Source organism: Salvelinus alpinus, chromosome 13 (assembly GCF_045679555.1).
Source record: "Salvelinus alpinus chromosome 13, SLU_Salpinus.1, whole genome shotgun sequence".
In the NCBI taxonomy this organism is placed as follows: domain Eukaryota; kingdom Metazoa; phylum Chordata; class Actinopteri; order Salmoniformes; family Salmonidae; genus Salvelinus; species Salvelinus alpinus.
Window position 1 is genome coordinate 35,631,100 of NC_092098.1, and position 20,663 is coordinate 35,651,762.

At 40.9% G+C, this 20,663-nt stretch overlaps 1 protein-coding gene across 8 annotated transcripts in view; it reads right to left on the reverse strand.

Moving 5' to 3' along the window:
- Positions 1–20,663, reverse strand: part of LOC139537585 (opioid-binding protein/cell adhesion molecule-like) — a 461,731-nt gene that overhangs the window by 54,921 nt on the left and 386,147 nt on the right. For all 8 annotated transcript variants that reach the window (XM_071339063.1, XM_071339066.1, XM_071339065.1 and 5 more), the window contains one exon: positions 7,471–7,703. In XM_071339063.1, the coding sequence (XP_071195164.1) occupies positions 7,471–7,703 (233 nt within the window). The remainder of the gene's footprint in view (positions 1–7,470; positions 7,704–20,663) is intronic.

Genomic DNA, 20,663 nt, shown 5'->3' on the forward strand with positions numbered 1-20,663 from the left:
GAGTAGGTCAATAGACTCTTTTAACCCTCATGTTGTATTCATTTCATGTTAATTCATTCTGTGGTCCCGGTCCAAAATGACCGCCCCATTATAGCTGTTTATAAATCCATAATAAAACATATATTATCACCTAATGTTGTGTTAGAGCTTTTTATCAACTTAAGTTCTTGTGAACATCACAAGTTTTGAACTTCTATTTGCCATATATGGCCTGTAGGCCTCATTGACCTGAGCTCATACAACTCGTTTTTGAGTTAAAAAAAGCATAATGTATGGATTATTTTGACTATAACAAATAATCAGATGAAACATATTGTGCTATTTTTCACAGACTACTTTGTGTCAAAGTTTAACAAAGACTCTCTCCTCCTCACCAGTGTCATGATCAAAGATATGATCAAGAGCCTCCCATACAGTATATTGTTTGGTCATTGTGCTGCCACAGAATGAACTGTGAGCAAGGCCTCAAAAAAGCTTTATATACCAGAGCAGCGAGAAAATGTCTATATATTATTGAAAAAATAATTGTTTGTGAGAATGCCAACAGGTGTGGTTCCCGTGGGGGAAAGATTCTATTGGGGAAAGGTTCCCGTTGGGGTTTCCATGGAAGGCAAAAAGGGGAGTGAGGTGTGTGTGTGCTCAAACACACATGCATGTGGGGGTCTGGTAGAGGAAGTGTGTATCATCTGATGAATGGGCATGTGCCTGAACTCAATTTTATACACTAATTGTAGTCTCAGCCATTAATTTCTAATGACCGGTCATTTTTACAATAGTTAAATAAAACACCCAACATTTTATGAAAATCATCAAAATGTATTTTGTGTGTTCAGATGCCCTGCGTGAACAAAGTCATGGAACCTTATGACAAACAGATTAAATTAACTACATTTTTCAGAGAGAAAATCTTGTAAAATCGGTCCAATTCGACCAGAACACAGCAGGAGGGTTAAGGGGTCACGCTGAAAACCTGGTAGAGCACTGCTCTTTTTAAAAGAGCATTCAGCTAACTGATGGCCACCTGTGGTTAATCTTTAAGTAGCACCAGCCACAGCGCTGTATACTGATGCTTTGGTGTTGACTAGAAGCCCTATGAAGAAAGGGTTATTCTCCTGATTTGCCTGTTACACAACATGCCTTTTTGCACAAAGATTCTGCCATCTAGCAGTTTTAATGCAGAATTCAAGTTAAGTTTGCCTCTTGTGCCAAACTGACAAGAAATACATGTATAGTAAAGACACTTCTATAGTCCATGCTTTCTTCAATGGATATTGGCATCGTGTCAAATAGCCCGGAGGCAAAAAACAGTAATATTAGCTCTGAAAGGTATTTAGCGCTAGAGGCAAAAAAATTTGCGCTTGACAACGTCAGTGGTCTGGGGAGTTGTTGATTAGGACTGACAGCGTTGAATCGCCCTAAAACGTTAATGATCTCATCATTATCTGATCAAGCCTGTATACTATCCACGGACCAATCCGTTGACGGTCGGTCAGTAAGTCGAGGATCACAAAACAAAGCCCAAATGCTTATTCGATATAATAGCCATGAAATACTCAACATCATCCTCATGAACTGCTAAAACAGACGATAACAAGGGTTGGCAAACGATAAGGTTGAATACATTTCCAAATGCATTTTTTTACATAAAGTGTACTTTTTGTGTACAGTCGTGGCAAAACGTTTTGAGAATGACACAAATATTAATTTCCACAGAGTTTGCTGCTTCAGTGTCTTTAGATATTTTTGTCAGATGTTACTATGGAATACTGAAGTATAATTACAAGCATTTCATAAGTGTCAAAGGCTTTTATTGACAGTTACATGAAGTTGATGCAAAGAGTCAATATTTGCATTGTTGACCCTTCTTTTTCAAGACCTCTGCAATCCGCCCTGGCATGCTGTCAATTAAGTTCTGGGCCACATCCTGACTGATGGCAGCCCATTCTTGCATAATCAATGCTTGGAGTTTGTCAGAATTTGTGGGGTTTTGTTTGTCCACAAGGATTGACCACAAGTTCTCAATGGGATTAAGGTCTGGGGAGTTTCCTGGCCATGGACCCAAAATATTGATGTTTTGTTCCCTGAGCCACTTAGTTATCACTTTAACCTTATGGCAAGGTGCTCCATCATGCTGGAAAAGGCATTGTTCATCACCAAACTGTTCCTGGATGGTTGGGAGAAGTTGCTCTCTGAGGATGTGTTGGTACCATTCTTTATTCATGGCTGTGTTCTTAGGCAAAATTGTGAGTGAGCCACTCCCTTGGCTGAGAAGCAACCCCACACATGAATGGTCTCAGGATGCTTTACTGTTGGCATGACACAGGACTGATGGTAGCGCTCACCTTGTCTTCTCCAGACAAGCTTTTTTCCGGATGCCCCAAACAATCGGAAAGGGGATTCGTCAGAGAAAATGACTTTACCCCAGTCCTCAGCAGACCAATCCCTGTACCTTTTGCAGAATATCAGTCTGTTCCTGATGTTTTTCCTGGAGAGAAGTGGCTTCTTTGCTGCCCTTCTTGACACCAGGCCATCCTCCAAAAGACTTCGCCTCACTGTGTGTGCAGATGCACTCACACCTGCCTGCTGCCATTCCTGAGCAAGCTCTGTACTGGTGGTGCCACGATCCCGCAGCTGAATCAACTTTAGGAGACGGTCCTGGCGCTTGCTGGACTTTCTTGGGCGCCCTGAAGCCTTCTTCACAACAATTGAACCGCTCTCCTTGAAGTTCTTGATGATCCGATAAATGGTTGATTTAGGTGCAATCTTACTGGCAAGCAATATCCGTGCCTGTGAAGCCCTTTTCGTGCAAAGTAATGATGACGGCACGTGTTTCCTTGCAGGTAACCATGATTGACAGAGGAAGAACAATGATTCCAAGCACCACCCTCCTTTTGAAGCTTCGAAGTCAATCAGCATGACAGAGTGATCTCCAGCCTTGTTCTCATCAACACTCACACCTGTGTTAACGAGAGAATCACTGACATGATGTCAGCTGGTCCTTTGTGGCAGGGCTGAAATGCAGTGGAAATGTTTTTTGGTGATTCAGTTCATTTGCATGGTAAATAGGGACTTTGCAATTAATTGCAATTCATCTCATCACTCTTCATAACATTCTGGAGTATATGCAAATTGCCATCATACAAACTGAGGCAGCAGACTGAAAATTAATATTTGTGTAATTCTCAAAACTTTGCCACGACTGTACACATCACGGTAATTATGTGTTGTATGTAGGTGTGAGCTTCAAAGCACACATACAGTATGCAGTGCAAACCTGTTTTGGTGATTTCTGGTATATCAAAACAAATAAATCACAGCACGTTTTTGGACTCATTCAGCAGTTTTTACCTGATTACAATACTTTTGGAAATTAATGTTGAAAGGTCCATTTATATTCCTAAAATCGTAGTTAAAAATTATGCTTTCACTTTTAAAGTTTTAAAGTGTCCAAATCAATAACCAATATGCAGAAACGGTGTAATATATTGAAAATCCAAACAAAATGTACCATCTACACATATATCTGCAACACTATCAATCATATTACTTGTGGAAATAAGTAGTAATAAAATCACTCTTCAATTAGGGGTGGATATGCGCTGTTGAAACTACAATTCAAAAACGGGATATTTTTGGGGGGCATTTTGATATGGGGGGTCACCAAAACAGAAAGAGAAACGCAACACTTATTTGTCAATCAATCCTATCAATTATCACGTTGATATGAATTGCGCGAAAGGGGGGAAATAAGGTTGGACATCCTTTTAAAACTAAACACAGCTCAAAAAACACAGAATCTGGGAATAATGTGTACATCACTGGTTAGAGGACATTTTGAAGTGTTGCATTTTGATTGAAGTTGCTCGCCAATGCGGTAAGTGTAACTTAACTTTTGCCAATCACTTCCATGGATATCACTGAAATCAATAGAACAGGGAGCAAACGTGTGGGGTGTAGCGCTGTTTAAACTAACACTATGCAAAGACCACACGGAAACTTGAAATAACCTATACATGGTTGGTTGGATGGTTATTTGTAGAAGGCTTCTATCTATATTTTGGAATGGCGGCTGTTGATTTTGGGAGGCTGTAATCACGGAAAAGGGAACAAACTATTTTTTACACCATAGGATATCATCAGTGACAAAGGTTGCTGCTATTTAAGTGATAGTTTGACATTCAAAACCATATATTGGTGTGTGGCCAGCAACTTTTATATAGACACCGCTCTGAAATATCCGTTCAATTTGAGAAGAAAATGATAGCTGTGTTCAAAATCAACAAAACCAAAGATATTGATCAGTTTTATGCAACTGATCTTTTGTCATCGAGTTGACTATAAACTTTAATACTAACATCACCAATCTGAGGTAAAACGGATGCAATTCCGCCCAATCCGATGTGGTCAAAACGTCAGCTTGTGTAATGTAGTCACATAGTGTCCACATCTTGGAAAGTAGCGTCATATACATTAAGTAGATATGGCAAAATAATTCAATATCTTAATTTAGGATGATAGTAAATTAAGCAAACTCAGATTTTTTCAATAATCACATATATTTCTCCCTACTTTAACCATTTAGAGATTTCAAAAACATTCCTAAGCACAATTTAACCAGCCACCCTAGACTAGAGCATTCATAGGGTCGGTGCAGCAGGCGGAACATTTGGCATCCCTACAGGACGCAGATACACATTTTTTTATATTACCTGCTGCAAGCTGGAGCAGAGGCTTCAATCAGGTGGTAAATAATTTCATTAATTCTGTCCGTCCTGTTAACGGGGAATATGCACTATAAACGTCATTGCCACCGTGGCATGCTAGTGCAGCAGTGCCAGTGACCTGTGCCATTGTGTTTCTGTGACCTTTCTGTTCAAGTGTCCCAGTGCTCTCTCAATCAAGCCACTATTCTGCCTGCCCGGTTACTACGGCAACAGTACAGATATTTCCACAGCTTTAGCCAGAACGATTTACTGTGGCTAAAAGCAAAGAAATGAAAGGTGGAGAAATGGATGATGGAGACTGGGGGAAATAGAGAGATGGGGAAGTGGTGGAGGGAGGAAGTGACTGCAGTAGGTAGGTGGTGTGTGCAGTGCACTTCTAGAGGAAGCAGGGACGTCGCTCCCGCTGAGACCCCCGGCATTACTTCCCTCCCACAACGTGACTTTTCCTCGCCGTTCCTCTTTGATCTGCCTTTAAATTAGAGTTGACTATTTACAAATGTAAATACACACACAGTTGCCTGATAGGAGCACAATCAATTAAAGCACACAGCGATCTGAAAACAACAATGACAGATGATCCATGAGGTTTGAGAAAACAAACTATTCATGTTGAAAGACCACATAACAAGACCATGACTATGATGACTATGGCAATGTCCCAAATGACACCGTATATAGTGCACTACTTTTGACCTGGGTTCTGGTCAAAAGTAGTGCACTATAAGGAATATTGTGCCATTTGGGATGAAGAAAATGACAACTATGTCTCTCTGATCAATTATTCCAAAAGTGAGCGAAGTAAGTCTGTTCTGTCTAACAAGCACATCCTAATCCCCACACAGTAGCAAGCATCCCTCTCTGAAGTAGACATCTAACAGTTTTATCAACTTATGAAGGTATGTTTTGTTAATAACACAGGGGGTTAGCCAAATAGCCAACTACTCCTACTGTCTGAGTCATGGGCTGGCAGTTTCACTCTGTTGGCAGTTGTCATCACACTCTAAAGTAATTCAAAGCACAATTCTGAATAAACTATTTTTCATTGTGCATTTTGTTCAAATAGAAGGGTCCAAGTGTAATCTAGTGTAACTAATGATGTACATGTGCAGCAAAGAAAGGACCTTTTTCATTTCGACAGTGAGGACGAACCCGATAGCCTAGTAATTAATTTTGCCAAAAATTAAAAGGGGGAGAAACTAAACAGAGTGAACAATTCTTTGTACTTTGAAGAAGTGCTGTGCAGATTTTCAGAGGCATTTGAGTGAGAGCTAGGACACTAAACATCTTTGAGTTGCCAGACTCAAATTATTCAGATTGAAAAGAATTTGTTTGTCTGTTTGTTCCGTCATATTCAATGCGTATTGTTCTCTTTAAAAAACATAGCGTAGCTAACAATGCTGAAGACCAAGAGCCTGACAGAATAAAGCGATGAGATAAACTACAGAACTAACATACAACTAACATACAAACACTAGGAAAGATGTCTTCACAATATTACTCCATATATGCAATAGCCTTACAGGAAATATGGTGAAACTGCAGAGACACCACTGGAGCTTTCTAGAATTCATGATTACCTCTATCGAAAAACCCTAGCCCCAGAGAACACCTAGCCCATACCCCCTAGGCACCTGTGTAGATTTGAGAAGACTAGTTAGGTGTAAGCAACATTGCACCAAAGAACATCCAATATAACAGTCTTCAAACTCCCACTCTACATCACAACCGAACCCTCAGAATAACCTTCATTTGCACCTACACCGGTATTCTACATCATACAATTTTCCCTTTTTATGGCACACAGCAGTATTTACATCTAATTGCCATCAAAGGAGCTGGGAAGAAAAATACATTTCAAGCTTCTAGAGAACATACAGACTGGCCTTGCATCTCAGCCTGCTCTATTCTCCTCTGTTCCGCCTTAATGCTCCGGTGCTTAGCAATGACACCTTCATCAATCAAATTGCCCCAGGATCTGCTGATTAGGAAAAATACAGTATCGCCAAGGTGCAATGCCGTTGATGGGGTTCAAATCAGACCATTATCCACTTCATTAGAACATACGGCCGGAGAATCCTCATTATGAAGTTCACAGCAAAGTTCTGGGTCGTATTCATTAGGCACCAAATAGAAGAAAACAGACTGAAATAGAGAGGGACTGCCTGGCCTTGTCCAATAAAAAAATGCTCATTTTCGGATTCAAATGTTTCCAAATGTCTCCCCTAATGAATACAATCCTGGAATTTAGTTTCTTGTGCATGCACACGGGGGTATTCAAGGTAAAGAAGTCTCAGAGCTAGTACTTTATATGAATAATTGATTAGACTGTGAATGAACACCACAGGATGGATGCTTCCATACTGCAATTTGCACAAGTTAGATAGAATCTACTGTAAGTTGTAAAGATCACCAACTAATGGAAACAGACAATAATGGATGACTTAGTGAAGTGCATTCCCAGACTTGTGTTGTTCTACCTATTCTTGTCCCTTTATTTATATAGATTTATTTTTACAGCCCTTCCACAGCGAGAGAGAAAGTAGACTAATTTGTCTTTCTATGGGGTAATAACGGGTTCTCATTCAGAGGGGTATGAAGGCCACCAAATACACCAGAGAGGGAGATGTCCACACACAGAAATAGGGAGAGAGATAGGAGAGAGAGAGAGAAACACACACATACACACATCAGACAAAAGCTATTTTGACAACACCCGCCCAGACAGTATCTAGATTCTAAGGCTTACCTTGGATGAGGATGTGCACTGACGTCGTCCTCGGTCTCCTGCTCGTCTGCACCGCACAGATGTATGGGCCCTCGTCGGTCATGTCCACATCTTCAATCTTTATGGTGAACTCCTCCTGATTGAGTGTAACAAGACTCACCCTGGGATCCACCGACCACTTGTCCTCGCCGGCGTACAGTATACTCGACCGGTTGAGCCAGGCCGTGTGTGTGACGATGTCCCCCTGTGGGCACCTGGAGGACGAGAAAGAAAAAAACATTGCCAAATCAAACACAGCAGGTGAGAGACCACAGCAGGCCCCATTTGCGATTTCACAGCCTTCCCTCGATGGCATACAGTGCCATGAAAAAGTATTTGCCTCCTTTCTGATTTTCTCTATTTTTGCATATTTTTGATATTGAATGTTATCAGATCTTCAACCAAAACCTAATATTAGATAACGGGAACCTGCATTTACAAATAACGAAACAAATGTATACTTATTTCACAATTGGCCCAGCATCGTCCGGGTTTGGCCGGGGTAGGCTGTCATTGTAAATAAGAATTTGTTTTGAAACTGACATGTCTAGTTAAATAAAAAGCACAAATAAAAAAGACAAATTATTTATTTAATTTACAAAGTTATGCAACATCTAATTCCCCAGTGTTTAAAAGTATTGCACCCTTACATTCAATAACTGGTTGTGCCACATTTAGCTGCAATGACTGGAACCAAATGCTTCCTGTAGTTGTTGATCGATCTCTCACATCGCTGTGGAGGTATTTTGGCCCAGCCTTGCATGCAAAACTGTTTAAACTCAGCGATATCTGCTCGTTTCAAGTCCTGCCGCAACATCTCAAAAAGGATTAGGTCTGGACTCTGAGTAGGCCATTCCTAAACTTCTAATGTGTTGCATTTTAACCATTTTCATGTCTACTTGATTGTATGTTTTGGATCATTGTCTTGCTGCATGACCCAGCTAAGCTTCAGCTCACAGACGGATGGCCTGACATTGTATTGTACAGTTCTCTGTACCAGAGCAGAATTCATGGTTCCTTATATAAAGACAAGTCGTCCAGGTCCTGAGGGAGCAAAGCATCCCGCTTGACTGTTGGTATGAGGTTCTTAATGTGTTATTTTTCCTTTTGTTTCTTCGCCAGATATAAATGGGACCTATCTAATCCAACAAGTTGACTCAAGTTTGACAAATAGCACCTGAAAGCACCTGGATGATCATCAAGACTCTTGGAAGAATGTTCTATGGACAGATGAGTCAAAATTATTACTTTTTGGATGGCATGGGTAGGCCGTCATGGTAAATACGAATTTGTTCTTAACCGACTTGCCTAGTTAAATAAAGGTTAAATTGGGAACATGGCAACATGCCCATATATGGCCAAGGCTTTCGACTCTGTCAATCACCACATTCTTATCGGCAGACTCAACAGCCTTGGTTTCTCAAATGATTGCCTCGCCTGGTTCTCCAACTACTTCTCTGATAGTTCAGTGTGTCAAATCTAAGGGCCTGTTATCCGGACCTCTGGCAGTCTCTATGGGGGTGCCACAGGGTTCAATTCTCTGGCCGAATCTCTTCTCTGTATACATCAATGATGCCGCTCTTGCTGCTGGTGGTTCTCTGATCCACCTCTATGCAGACGACACCATTCTGTATACCTCTGGCCCTTCTTTGGACACTGTGTTAACTAACCTCCAGACGAGATTCAATGCCATACAACTCTCCTTCCGTGGCCTCCAACTGCTCTTAAATGCAAGTGAAACTAAATGAATGCTCTTCAACCAATCGCTGCCCGAACCTGCCCTCGCATCCAGCATCACTATTCTGGACGGTTCTGACTTAGAATATGTGAACAACTACAAATACCTAGGTGTCTGGTTAGACTGTAAACTCTCCTTCCAGGCTCACATTAAGCATCTCCAATCCAAAATTAAATCTTGAATCAGCTTCCTATTTCGCAACAAAGCATCCTTCACTCATGCTGCCAAACATATCCTGGTAAAACTGACCATCCTACCAATCTTCGACTTCGGCGATGTCATTTACAAAATAACCTCCAACATTCTACTCAACAAATTGGATGCAGTCTATCACAGTGCCATCCGTTTTGTCACCAAAGCCCCATATACTACCCACCACTGCGACCTGTACGCTCTCGTTGGCTGGCCCTCGCTTCATACTCGTCGCCAAACCCACTGGCTCCAGGTCATCTACAAGTCTCCGCTAGGTAAAGCCCCGCCTTATCTCAGCTCACTGGTCACCATAGCAGCACCCACCCGTAGCACGCGCTCCAGCAGGTATACCCCAAAGCCAATTCTTCCTTTGGCCGCCTTTCCTTACAGTTCTCTGCTGCCAATGACTGGAACAATCTGCAAAAATCACTGAAGCTGGAGACTCATATCTCCCTCACTAGCTTTAAGCACTAGCTGTCAGAGCAGCTCACAGATCACTGCACCTGTACATAGCACATCTGTAAATAGCCCATCCAACTACCTCATCCCCATACTGTGTTTATTTATCTTGCTCCTTTGCACCCCAGTATCTCTACTTGCACATTAATCTTCTGCACATCTACCATTCCAGTGTTTAATTGTTATATTGTAATTACTTTGCCACCATGGCCTATTTATTGCCTTAACTCCCTTATCCTACCTCCTTTGCACACACTGTATATAGACTTTTTCTACTGTATTATTGACTGTATGTTTGTTTACTCCATGTGTAACTCTGTGTTGTTGTATGTGTCGAACTGCTTTGCTTTATCTTGGCCAGGTCGCAGTTGTAAATGAGAACTTCTCAACTAGCCTACCTGGTTAAATAAAGGTGGGAAAAAAATCCAAAATGCAGCAATTTCAAGGATTTCACTGAGTTTCAGTTCATACAGTATAAGGAAATCAGTCAATTTAAATAAATTCATCAGGCCCTAATCTATGGATTTCACATGACTGGGAATACTGTTGGCCACAGATACCTTTAAAAAAAGGTAGGGGGGTGGATTAGAAAACCAGTCAGTATCTGGTGTGACCACCATTTGCCTCATGCAGCATGACACATCTCCTTCGAATAGAGTTGATCAGGCTGTTGATCGTGTGTCCCATTCCTCTTCAATGGCTGTGCGAAATTGCTGGTTATTGGCAGGAACTGGAACACCCTGTCGTACATGTCAATCCAGAGCAGCCTAAACATGCTCAATGGGGACATGTCTGGTGGGTATGCAGGCCATGGAAGAACAGACATTTTCAGCTTCCAGGAAAAGATCCTTGCGACATGGGGCTGTGCATCATCATGCTGAAACATGAGGTGATGGCGGCAGATGAATGTCACAACAATGGGCCTATACCGTGATGAAATCATCTCTGTACATTCAAATTGCCATCAATAAAAAGCAATTGTGTTCGTTGTCCGTTGCTTATGCCTGCCCATGCCATAACCCCACAGCCACCATAGGGCACTGTGCTCACAACGTTGACATCAGCAAACCGCTCACCTACACCACGCCACACACGTGGTCTGCTGTTGTGAGGCCAGTTGGATGTACTGCCAAATTCTGTAAAACAGTTCTGGGGGAGGATCATGGTAGAGAAATGAACATTAAATTATCTGGCAACAGCTTTTTTGTTGGACATTCCTGCAGTCAGCATGCCAATTGCACACTCCCTCAACTTGAGACATCTGCGGCATTGTGTTGTGTGACAAAACTGCACATTTTAGTGTGGCCTTTTATTGTCCCCAGCACAAGCTGTAATGATCATGCTGTTTAATCAGCTTCTTGATATATGTCACACCTGCCAGGTGGATGGATTTTCTTGGCAAAGGAGAAATGCTCACTAACAGGAATGTAAACAAATTTGTGAACAAAATTTGAGAGAAATAAGCTTTTGTGCCTATGGAATATTTCAGGGATCTTTAATTTCAGCTCATGAAACAAACACTTTACATGTTGCGTTTATATTTGTGTTCAGTGTTCTTTGACAAATTAACTTCTGTCAATAAATTGCTATATTGATTATGCTAACTATGCTAAATAATATGCAATTATAGTAGGAGCTAATGAAAATGTTAGCAAACTACTATTCGCGCCATGCCTTTAACTTTAGGTCTTACTGTTATATAATGACTTGACGGTCACATGAGAAGACTTACAAGGTAGTGCAAGTGTATGTGTATGTGTGTACAATGTGTGCCCACGCAACTCCAATTAACGGAAAGCTGAGACTTTCCTTAGGCATAGGGTTGCAAAGGGCCGGAAATTTCCAGATTTTTCCCAGAAATTGTCCATGGGAAGTTAAGCCCGGGAATTTTGTTTAAATTCATCAAAAAAGTTAGCTTATAACAGTGAACCTTTTTTGTGGGATAGACATAAAGCAATTATTGGTCTTGTGGCATATTTTTGTTAAACTATTCCCAATTCAAAAGGAATTGCAACCCTCTGCATGCACAATGCATTCTTCCATCCTTGCTGTCCCCAGTCCACCTGGCCTTGCTGCTGTTCCAGTTTCAACTGTTCTGCCTGCGGTTATGGAACCCCTACCTGTCCCAGACCTGCTGTTTTCAACTCTTAATGATCGGCTATGAAAAGCCAACTGACATTTATTCCTGATTATTATTTGACCATGCTTGTCATTTATGGACATTTTGAACATCTTGGCCATGTTCTGTTATAATCTCCACCCGGCACAGCCAGAAGAGGACTGGCCACCCCACATAGCCTGGTTCCTCTCTAGGTTTCTTCCTAGGTTTTGGCCTGTCTAGGGAGTTTTTCCTAGCCACCGTGCTTCTACACCTGCATTGCTTGCTGTTTGGGGTTTTAGGCTGGGTTTCTGTACAGCACTTCGAGATATTAGCTGATGTACGAAGGGCTATATAAAATAAACTTGATTGATTGATGTGCAGTGCACTCTTTCATCACTTGTACAGGTAAGCTTTGATTACAATACTGGGTGGGGTGAATATATATGACATACATGATTTTTTGTTAACTTCTTATGGCTGCAGAGGCAGTATTGAGTAGATGGGATGAAAGGTGCCCAGAGGTGCCCATAATGAACTGCCTGCTGCTCAGTCCCAGTTGCTAATATATGCATATTATTATTAGTATTGGATAGAAAACACTCTGAAGTTTCTAAAACTGTTTGAATGATGTCTGTGAGTATAACAGAACTCATATGGCAGGCAAAACCCTGAGAAGAAATCCAAACAGGAAGTGGGAAATCTGAGGTTGGTCGATTTTCAACCCAGCCACTATTGAATACACAGTGGGATATGGATCTGTTTGCACTTCCTACGGCTTCCACTAGATGCCAACAGTCTGTAGAACCTTGTCTGATGCCTCTACTGTGAAGTGGGGCCGAAGGAGACAAGAATTAGTCAGGTCTACCATGACCTGACCATGCTCTGACCATGCGCGTTCACATGAGAGGGAGCTCTGTTCCATCGCACATCTGAAGTCAATGGTATTCTCCGGTTGGAACGTTATTCAAGATTTAGGTTAAAAACATTCTAAAGATTGTTTGACATGTTTCTACTGACTGTTACGGAACTTTTTGACATTTCGTCTGCTTTTAGTGAACGCGCTTAGTGACTTTGGATTCGTTTACCAAACACGCTAAAAAAATTGCTATTTGGACATAAATGATGAACATTACCGAACAAAACGAAAATTTATTGTGGAAGTGGGAGTCCTGGGAGTGCATTCCGACGAAGATCAGCAAAGGTAAGTGAAGATTTATAATACTATTTGTCACGGCTCCTCCTCTGCAGTGCAGGGGGCGGTTCCTCCTGCAGGCAGAGGGTCGTTAGTGATTGGAGCCACCTGGGCTCAGGGTATAAAACTGCTTCACTAATCACCTCTCTCTCTCTCTCTCTGCTCCTCCAGGTATGATCCTGTTTTGTTTGTTCCTTTGTAGTTTTGCATAGTTTTCACTCAGTCATGTTCACACACACATATTCACGCATCCATGCACTTTACATACACCTTACATTATGATACTTCCACACCTCATTCCTTTTTCTTAGTTTAAAGTTAATAGTTTTGTTTATAATAAAGAACACTTTTAATTGGCCTATACCTGTTGTTCGTGTCCCCTCATTTTTGTCACAGGCTATGAGCCGGCTTGTGACAAGTGGGGGCTCATTTTTGACTCAATGGAGAAATGCTGATGAATGTCTTGCTCGAGCTGTGTATGTAACTGATTCACCTCTGATGCTCACAGACAATGTGTATTGGAATAGATTTCTGAATGTTCTTCGCCCAGCAACACCCCTCCAACCAGACGTGCTTTATCTACTCTTTTGCTGGATGCAGAGTTCAACAGAGTTCAAGTGAAGGTAAAACAAATCATAGAGAAAGCAGAATGTATTGCAATCATCTCTGATGGGTGGTTGAATGTTCGTGGGCAAGGAATAATTAACTACATCATCTCCACCCCTCAACCAGTATTCTACAAGGGCACAGACACAAGGGACAAGAGACACACCGGTCTCTACATTGCATATGAGCTGAAGGCAGTCATCATTGACCTTGGACCACAGACGGTATTTGCACTGGTGACAGACAATGCTGCAAACATGAAGGCTGCTTGGTCTAAAGTGGAGGAGTCCTACCCTCACATCACACCCATTGGCTGTGCTGCTCATACATTGAATCTGCTCCTCAAGGACATCATGGCACTGAAAACAATGGATAAACTCTACAAAAGAGCCAAGGAAATGGTTAGGTATGTCAAGGGTCATCAAGTTATAGCAGCAATCTACCTCACCAAGCAAAGTGAGAAGAGTACGAGCACCACATTGAAGCTGCCCAGCAACACCTGTTGGGGTGGTGTTGTCATCATGTTTGACAGTCTCCTGGAGGGGAAGGAGTCTCTCCAAGAAATGGCCATATCACAGTCTACCGATATGGACAGTCCCATCAAGAGGATCCTCCTGGATGATGTACTTTGGGAGAGAGTGGTAAGCAGCCTGAAACTCCTGAAACCTATAGCAGTAGCCATTGCACAGATTGAGGGAGACAATGCCATCCTGTCTGATGCTCAGACTATGCTTGCAGATGTAAGAGAAGAAATCCGTACTGCCCTGCCCACTTCATTGTTGCTCCAAGCAGAGGAAACTGCAGTTCTGAAATACATCAAAAAGCGTGAAGACTTCTGCTGAAGCCCATACACACCGCAGCGTACATGTTGGACCTCAAGTATGATGGCAAGAGCATCCTGTCTGGTGCAGAGATCAACAAGGCCTATGGTGTCATCACTACCGTGTCTCACAACCTTGGCCTGGATGAGGGCAAGGTTCTTGGCAGTCTGGCGAAGTACACTTCCAAGCAAGGGCTTTGGGATGGAGATGCAATATGGCAGTCGTGCAAAAATATCTCATCAGCCACCTGGTGGAAGGGACTTTGTGGATCTGAGGCTCTTTCCCCTGTTGCCGCCATCATCCTCCAAATATCACTAACATCAGCCGCTCCAGAGCGCAACTGGTCCTTGTTTGGGAACACACACACCAAAGCACGCAACTGGGTGACCAATACAAGGGTTGAAAAATTGGTGGCCATCCGGGCAAATTTTAGGCTTTTTAAGCCTGACAACGAGCCATCCTCAACAAGGTTGGAAAGTGACTGAAGACGAGGCCTCAGAGTATGATGTTCAAGAGGTGTACATTGAGGAGGTCCAGGGAGAAGACATGGAAGCCTGAGAGGAAGACAACCAAAACTTTAGTTTCTAGACTATCATTTTACAGAGTTATGTTTAAAATGTTTTTGGGAGATGCGATGGATCATTGGGGAGCATTCAACATTCCCTTTCTTTTGTTGTTCAGTGAAATCATCCCATGTGAAGAGTCAACTCATTTAATTAAAGTTCAATTAATTTTTTTGTGAGGAATTAATCATTTGCAATTATGTCTAGTTATGATAAGGTAAAATGTTTATGTTTCTGTCTCCATATGATATGGTATATATATCCAATACAAAAAACATCTACATTTAAATGGTATTAATATTAATTTGCATATATTTCCATTAATTCCCATAGTTTCCCGTTAATTCCCACGGAAAGTTTACACATGTGAATATTCCCCAAAATGTGCAACCCTACTTAGGCACTTTGCTGGAAGAGATCCAACAGAACACACTGTAACCTCTTTGGCTGGTTTTGTATTTATCCTTTATTTAACTAGAGATCACATTGAGATTTACATATATTTTACACGTGAACGCTGGCCAAGAAAGACCGTAAACACAACATGAAACACAAATTAAAACATAAAAATACATGGAAGTTAAAACCTGTGCATAGTACAGACAAGAGTTTTAAAAAACACGCTTTAAAACATGTGCAATTTGTGGTAAGAAACCCTCCAATCTGACTTAAAATCATAAATTGGAATAAAATGATCCAGTTTCAGGTCCTTCTGCAAAGTGTTCCAAGGTGATGGGGCAGCAAAGCTAAAAGCAGTCTTACAAGATATCACGGCCTTTCTCCAATATGGGAAAGTCATAGTCATACGCATAGGGCCTACCTATATTAACACAAATACTCGTAAGTGCAAAAAGAAGCTGCAGTTTCAACCCAAAGGCAAGAAAACGTAGAAAGACATGGCAGCAAATTCAATTTTAAGAGCAAGTCCTGAAAAACGTGCCTAAAACTGGCATGATACAGGCGTTTGCTAACCTGAACAACAACTCTTAACATAATCCCCAGACTACCATATCTTTGACAGAAAATTTAATAATTCAACAAACGGTAATTCAAGGTAGGACTAGACTTTTTTTAAACTGTTGAATCATCTTTTTGGGATCCATTGACAACAACACAGTATGACAAATTCTTCTACAAAACATTTTCTAATTCTTCATTACAAACTATAAATGATGTTAATGAATTCCTGATCAATCCCTGACCAAATTACCCATTGACAGACATAATGGCGTCTAATGCCTTATTTTGCCCCGTTGGATTACTTTCTTTCACAAAGGGTAACCTCCAAAATCACCAGGGAGCGGTCTGAGGTAAATGTAGTTGATTTTTCCTTGATACTGAGACAAATGTGTCCCATGGTGAACGTAACCAAAAAGCCTACAAGGATTTGTTGCCAGTAACACCTAGAGGAGATGCATTGCGAGGTGCAAAAAGTACAAGGTTGTCGAGCAAGCCACATGGTGCATTAGCAACTCTCCCAGGGCATTCTGGTCCGACTCAAAAATAGAAATGTCAACTTTTTACTCAATATTCAGGTCTTTCCATCCAATGCTCAAAGTGCCATAGTGAGGCGTTTTATTTATTCCAGACTCCAGAAACCTTACAGAAGACACAACTGAGGAGAGCAAGGCAGAAGATTGGAGAACCCTACTTGGTACTTTTGAATGTAAAGAAACTCAGCAGCATGTTGAGAGGCGCTGGGGGAGAGGGAATAGGAAGGTGTTGGAAAGAAATTGTGATTGACATGGTGATGTGAGGATAAAATAGACATACGGAAGAGGTCCGCTTAAGTTGTAGCACTTTCTTGGGCCTCTGAGATTGCAAAGCCTTTTGAGAGCAAACAATATACCTCCCAGGTGGCATGTTATTGATTATACAGTAAAAAGAATCTCGACTTGCAAAAAGCCCTCGCCTGCTAAGGGGGTGTTGTGTCGTTAAAGGTCCAATGCAACCGATTGTTTCTCAATATCAAATCATTTCTGGATAACAATTAAGTACCTTGCTGTGATTTTGTTTTAAATTGAAATTGTCAAAAACAAACAAAATTGCTTTTAGGCAACAAGCAATTTCTCAACCCTATTTTTTCCTAGGAATGTCTGGGAGTGGTCTGAGTGGGGAGGGGAAAACTGAAAATTATCTGCTATTGGCAGAGAGGTTTGGAACTCTTTTTCTTATTGGTCTAGTAACTAATTTACCTCCTGGTGTCGCCAGGCAGGCAAAAACTCCATCCCACCAAAACAGGCTGAAATTTCAGGCAGTCTTTTCAAACAATTTCACAGTATTATTCCAACCTCAGTGTGGAGATAAAAATAAAACACAGGAAAATCACGTTGTTGACTGCTCTTGGCCTTTAAGCAAGAGGCCCTGCTTTTGAAAACATGTGCTATGCAAGGTCGTCATAGAGTACAGTGTGTTCAACCTCCACACCAAGTCCCCATAATGCCTACAAATAAAGAAATGAATGAATAAATATTTCATCCTGCACTATTCACTCTTATCACTGTTGCACAGAAGGCAAACCAATTTAATCCAAATAAAGTGTCGACCCTTTCAGCACTATGAAAGGGATCCAACTACAGCATAGGAGGAAGTAAAAATCAAGCAGTGGAATAAATAACTTCTAGCCTCTTTCCTGATGCACTCTGACAAAAGCACTGTGCGAATAAAAAGACATGCCGTTTCTCTTCCCCACAATTAGAGGTTGCAAGTGTTCTTTGTTCACTGCGAGCTTCAATGGAGTTGGTTAATGTACGATGCCGTGTCATCATTGGCTAGTTCACAAGGAATACAATAATTTATGTTTTAAGTACTACAAAAGATGAAGATACATTTTGGCATGGTTGAGGTGTATTCAAAAGTATGGATGGCTCTGCAAAGAGGCTGCATACAAATTTAAAACTAATAGCTTACTCTCTTCAAATACAAAAGCTAGAATGGAAATGTTGGTTTCCAATTACATACATATTTTATATTTGGCTGTAGGCTGTTCTTGCTGGTTTTATGTATTTTGGAAGGTCCACAGGCAGTTAATGTAAGGGCTCTGTACTGGGAATATCAAACAAAATGTTGCGCTAAATTAAGTTTATTAGTCTGAAGGATTCTCATGAATTTCAATGAGGAGACTGTATGTGGATGTATTGCCATGGCCTTTAAACATCAGATATCTTTTGGGTCATTGCAGATCAGTGGAGAAACATTGCTATGACCAGAGTATTCTATTAAGGTATTTGAATACACATATTTCTGTGTTTGATTAACCTGTAGCAGTACAAGCTAATTTTCTATGGAGACAACTTAATGTCAATAGTATTGAGTTATAATTAGTAATATCCCTAACCAAACATATAAAACTGAAAGCAAAAAGGGAATAAATGTGCCGTAAGCAAAGAAAATGTGATTCAAACGTGTAAAAATAAATACATTTGAAAGCATTCAGAGGAAGGGAGCACTACCATTGATCACTCAATCTCTAGAGATTGAACAAAATCAACACAAATGTATCCCATTAAATGATATCCCGATAAATATTATCATCCGACGACCAAAGAGAGATTTCCTATTCGAGAGCACCATAACAACTGTAACTATGTGCAGCTAAATGAGACTATCACCAGTCTTAACTCAGGTACCATCTCTGAATAAGAATGGTACCCACTTGCTCAACCCCATTATATTCAAATCAGTAGCTGTCACTTTAATGACACACTATATCTTGTCATATGAACTTCAGTGCATGACGAACGTGAGGTCATGATCATTTGAGGGATTTGTATTAATGTTCATCCATAAATATAGTTACATAATAATCTGACACCTGTGCTTACTGGATTTGTCCGTCATCTGTAAAAAGCATTGAATTAATGTAAAAAATGGCCTGTATTATTTGACCTGTGTTATCAGTGGGCAAACATTGCAGAAAGAAATGTCATAAATAGAACTGACGTGATTCCTTAGTCTACATGCCAGAGAGGCATATCTGTTCTATATAACATATTTCAACAGAATGGTCGACAAAGTAGTACCCTGCTGAACACGCCCCCAGCACTATGTAAATTAAACATCACAGACCTGTTGTTGTTGCATGAAAGGGGCATTTTAAGAGTCTCTGTTGCAAGTAAAGTAAAAAATATTGTTTATTCAACCTTGAAATGATGCACTTTGAAATAGTTTTTCTCTCCAGTGTTTATGCAGAGGCAGTGTAATGCTGACCTTTAGTACTCAAGTAGAAAAGGTCGCTGATGTGATTTAAATGCACTTTCAAGGAACACCGCCATGGCCAATCCTGTATTATTCTTGGTGTACCAACACAAATGAGTATCTGGCAGTGCTCCAAGGTGACAGCTAAGAAGAATAACTACATAACTCAAACAAACATCATGCCGTCAGCGACCTTAACTAACCTTCATTTTTTTTTTTTTTTTTAAATAGAGTTGAATGTTTTTACAAAAGCGCATGTCAATGCATTACCCTTAGAGTAAGTGCCTATATTAGCACACAATGAAAATGCCAATATTTCCTGTTAAAGACAACTACAGTAAATGTAAAAAACAATGCGTGTGGAACTACCTGATATTGAACATATAAATCAATTACATGGCGGGTTGGGTAAAATGGCATTTGATTACCTGGGAATCGACTTTATATCAGCATCAGAGGCTACATACAGTAAGCTTATTTGGAAATTACATTTTACCACAAGCAGCTTTGATTGCTTTGAGACAAAGTTATATATTTATTTTTGGTTGGCTTAGATTGATTAACAATCCATGTACCCAGGAGAAATAAACAGATGTATAACTCCTGGAGAACCTCCAGACCACATTAGTATTTCGAATAGTCGACATGTCATTGCAGAATGGCGTCCCTGCGACTGCTAGGCCATTTGTACGTCTTCCATAGGCTATCACCACTGATCATGAATCTGCATCTGTTCAGTCGGTTCAACATTGCGAAATGATTTAGCATAGCATAACGTGGCATTTTACAGGGTTGGGTAGGTTACTTTCTAAATGTAATCTGTTACAGTTACTAGTTACCTGTCCAACATTGTAATGTAACTTTTGGATTATAAATTAGTCAAATTGATTTACCTGAACATGACCCAAAAATGAAGGACTTACTAGCCTACTCTGTTATTTATGTTTTTGTTGTTATGGAGGACTGATGGGGCTCATTGTAGGGACGTTGAACTTCAGCCTGCTGCACAGACACTGTGGAGGCTCTAGCCTAGAGCGCCGAGTTAAATTGTGTTTGAGAGCACTTTTTAAAACTCTATAAATGGTTAAATATGTAATTGTTGCTACAGCTTGTGAGTAAATTAGCTTTGCACGAGCCAGAACGGCTCATGCACTATCTCCTGTTTCTGTAGCATGAGGCGTTTGATGTACACGTAGACCGCCTGGACAGGACGCTAGCAGGGCTTTACCTCTAATCTATCTCCTTAATACTGAGTGCCAAGCAGAGATGCATCAGGTCATATTTTTACAGTCTTTGGTATGACTCT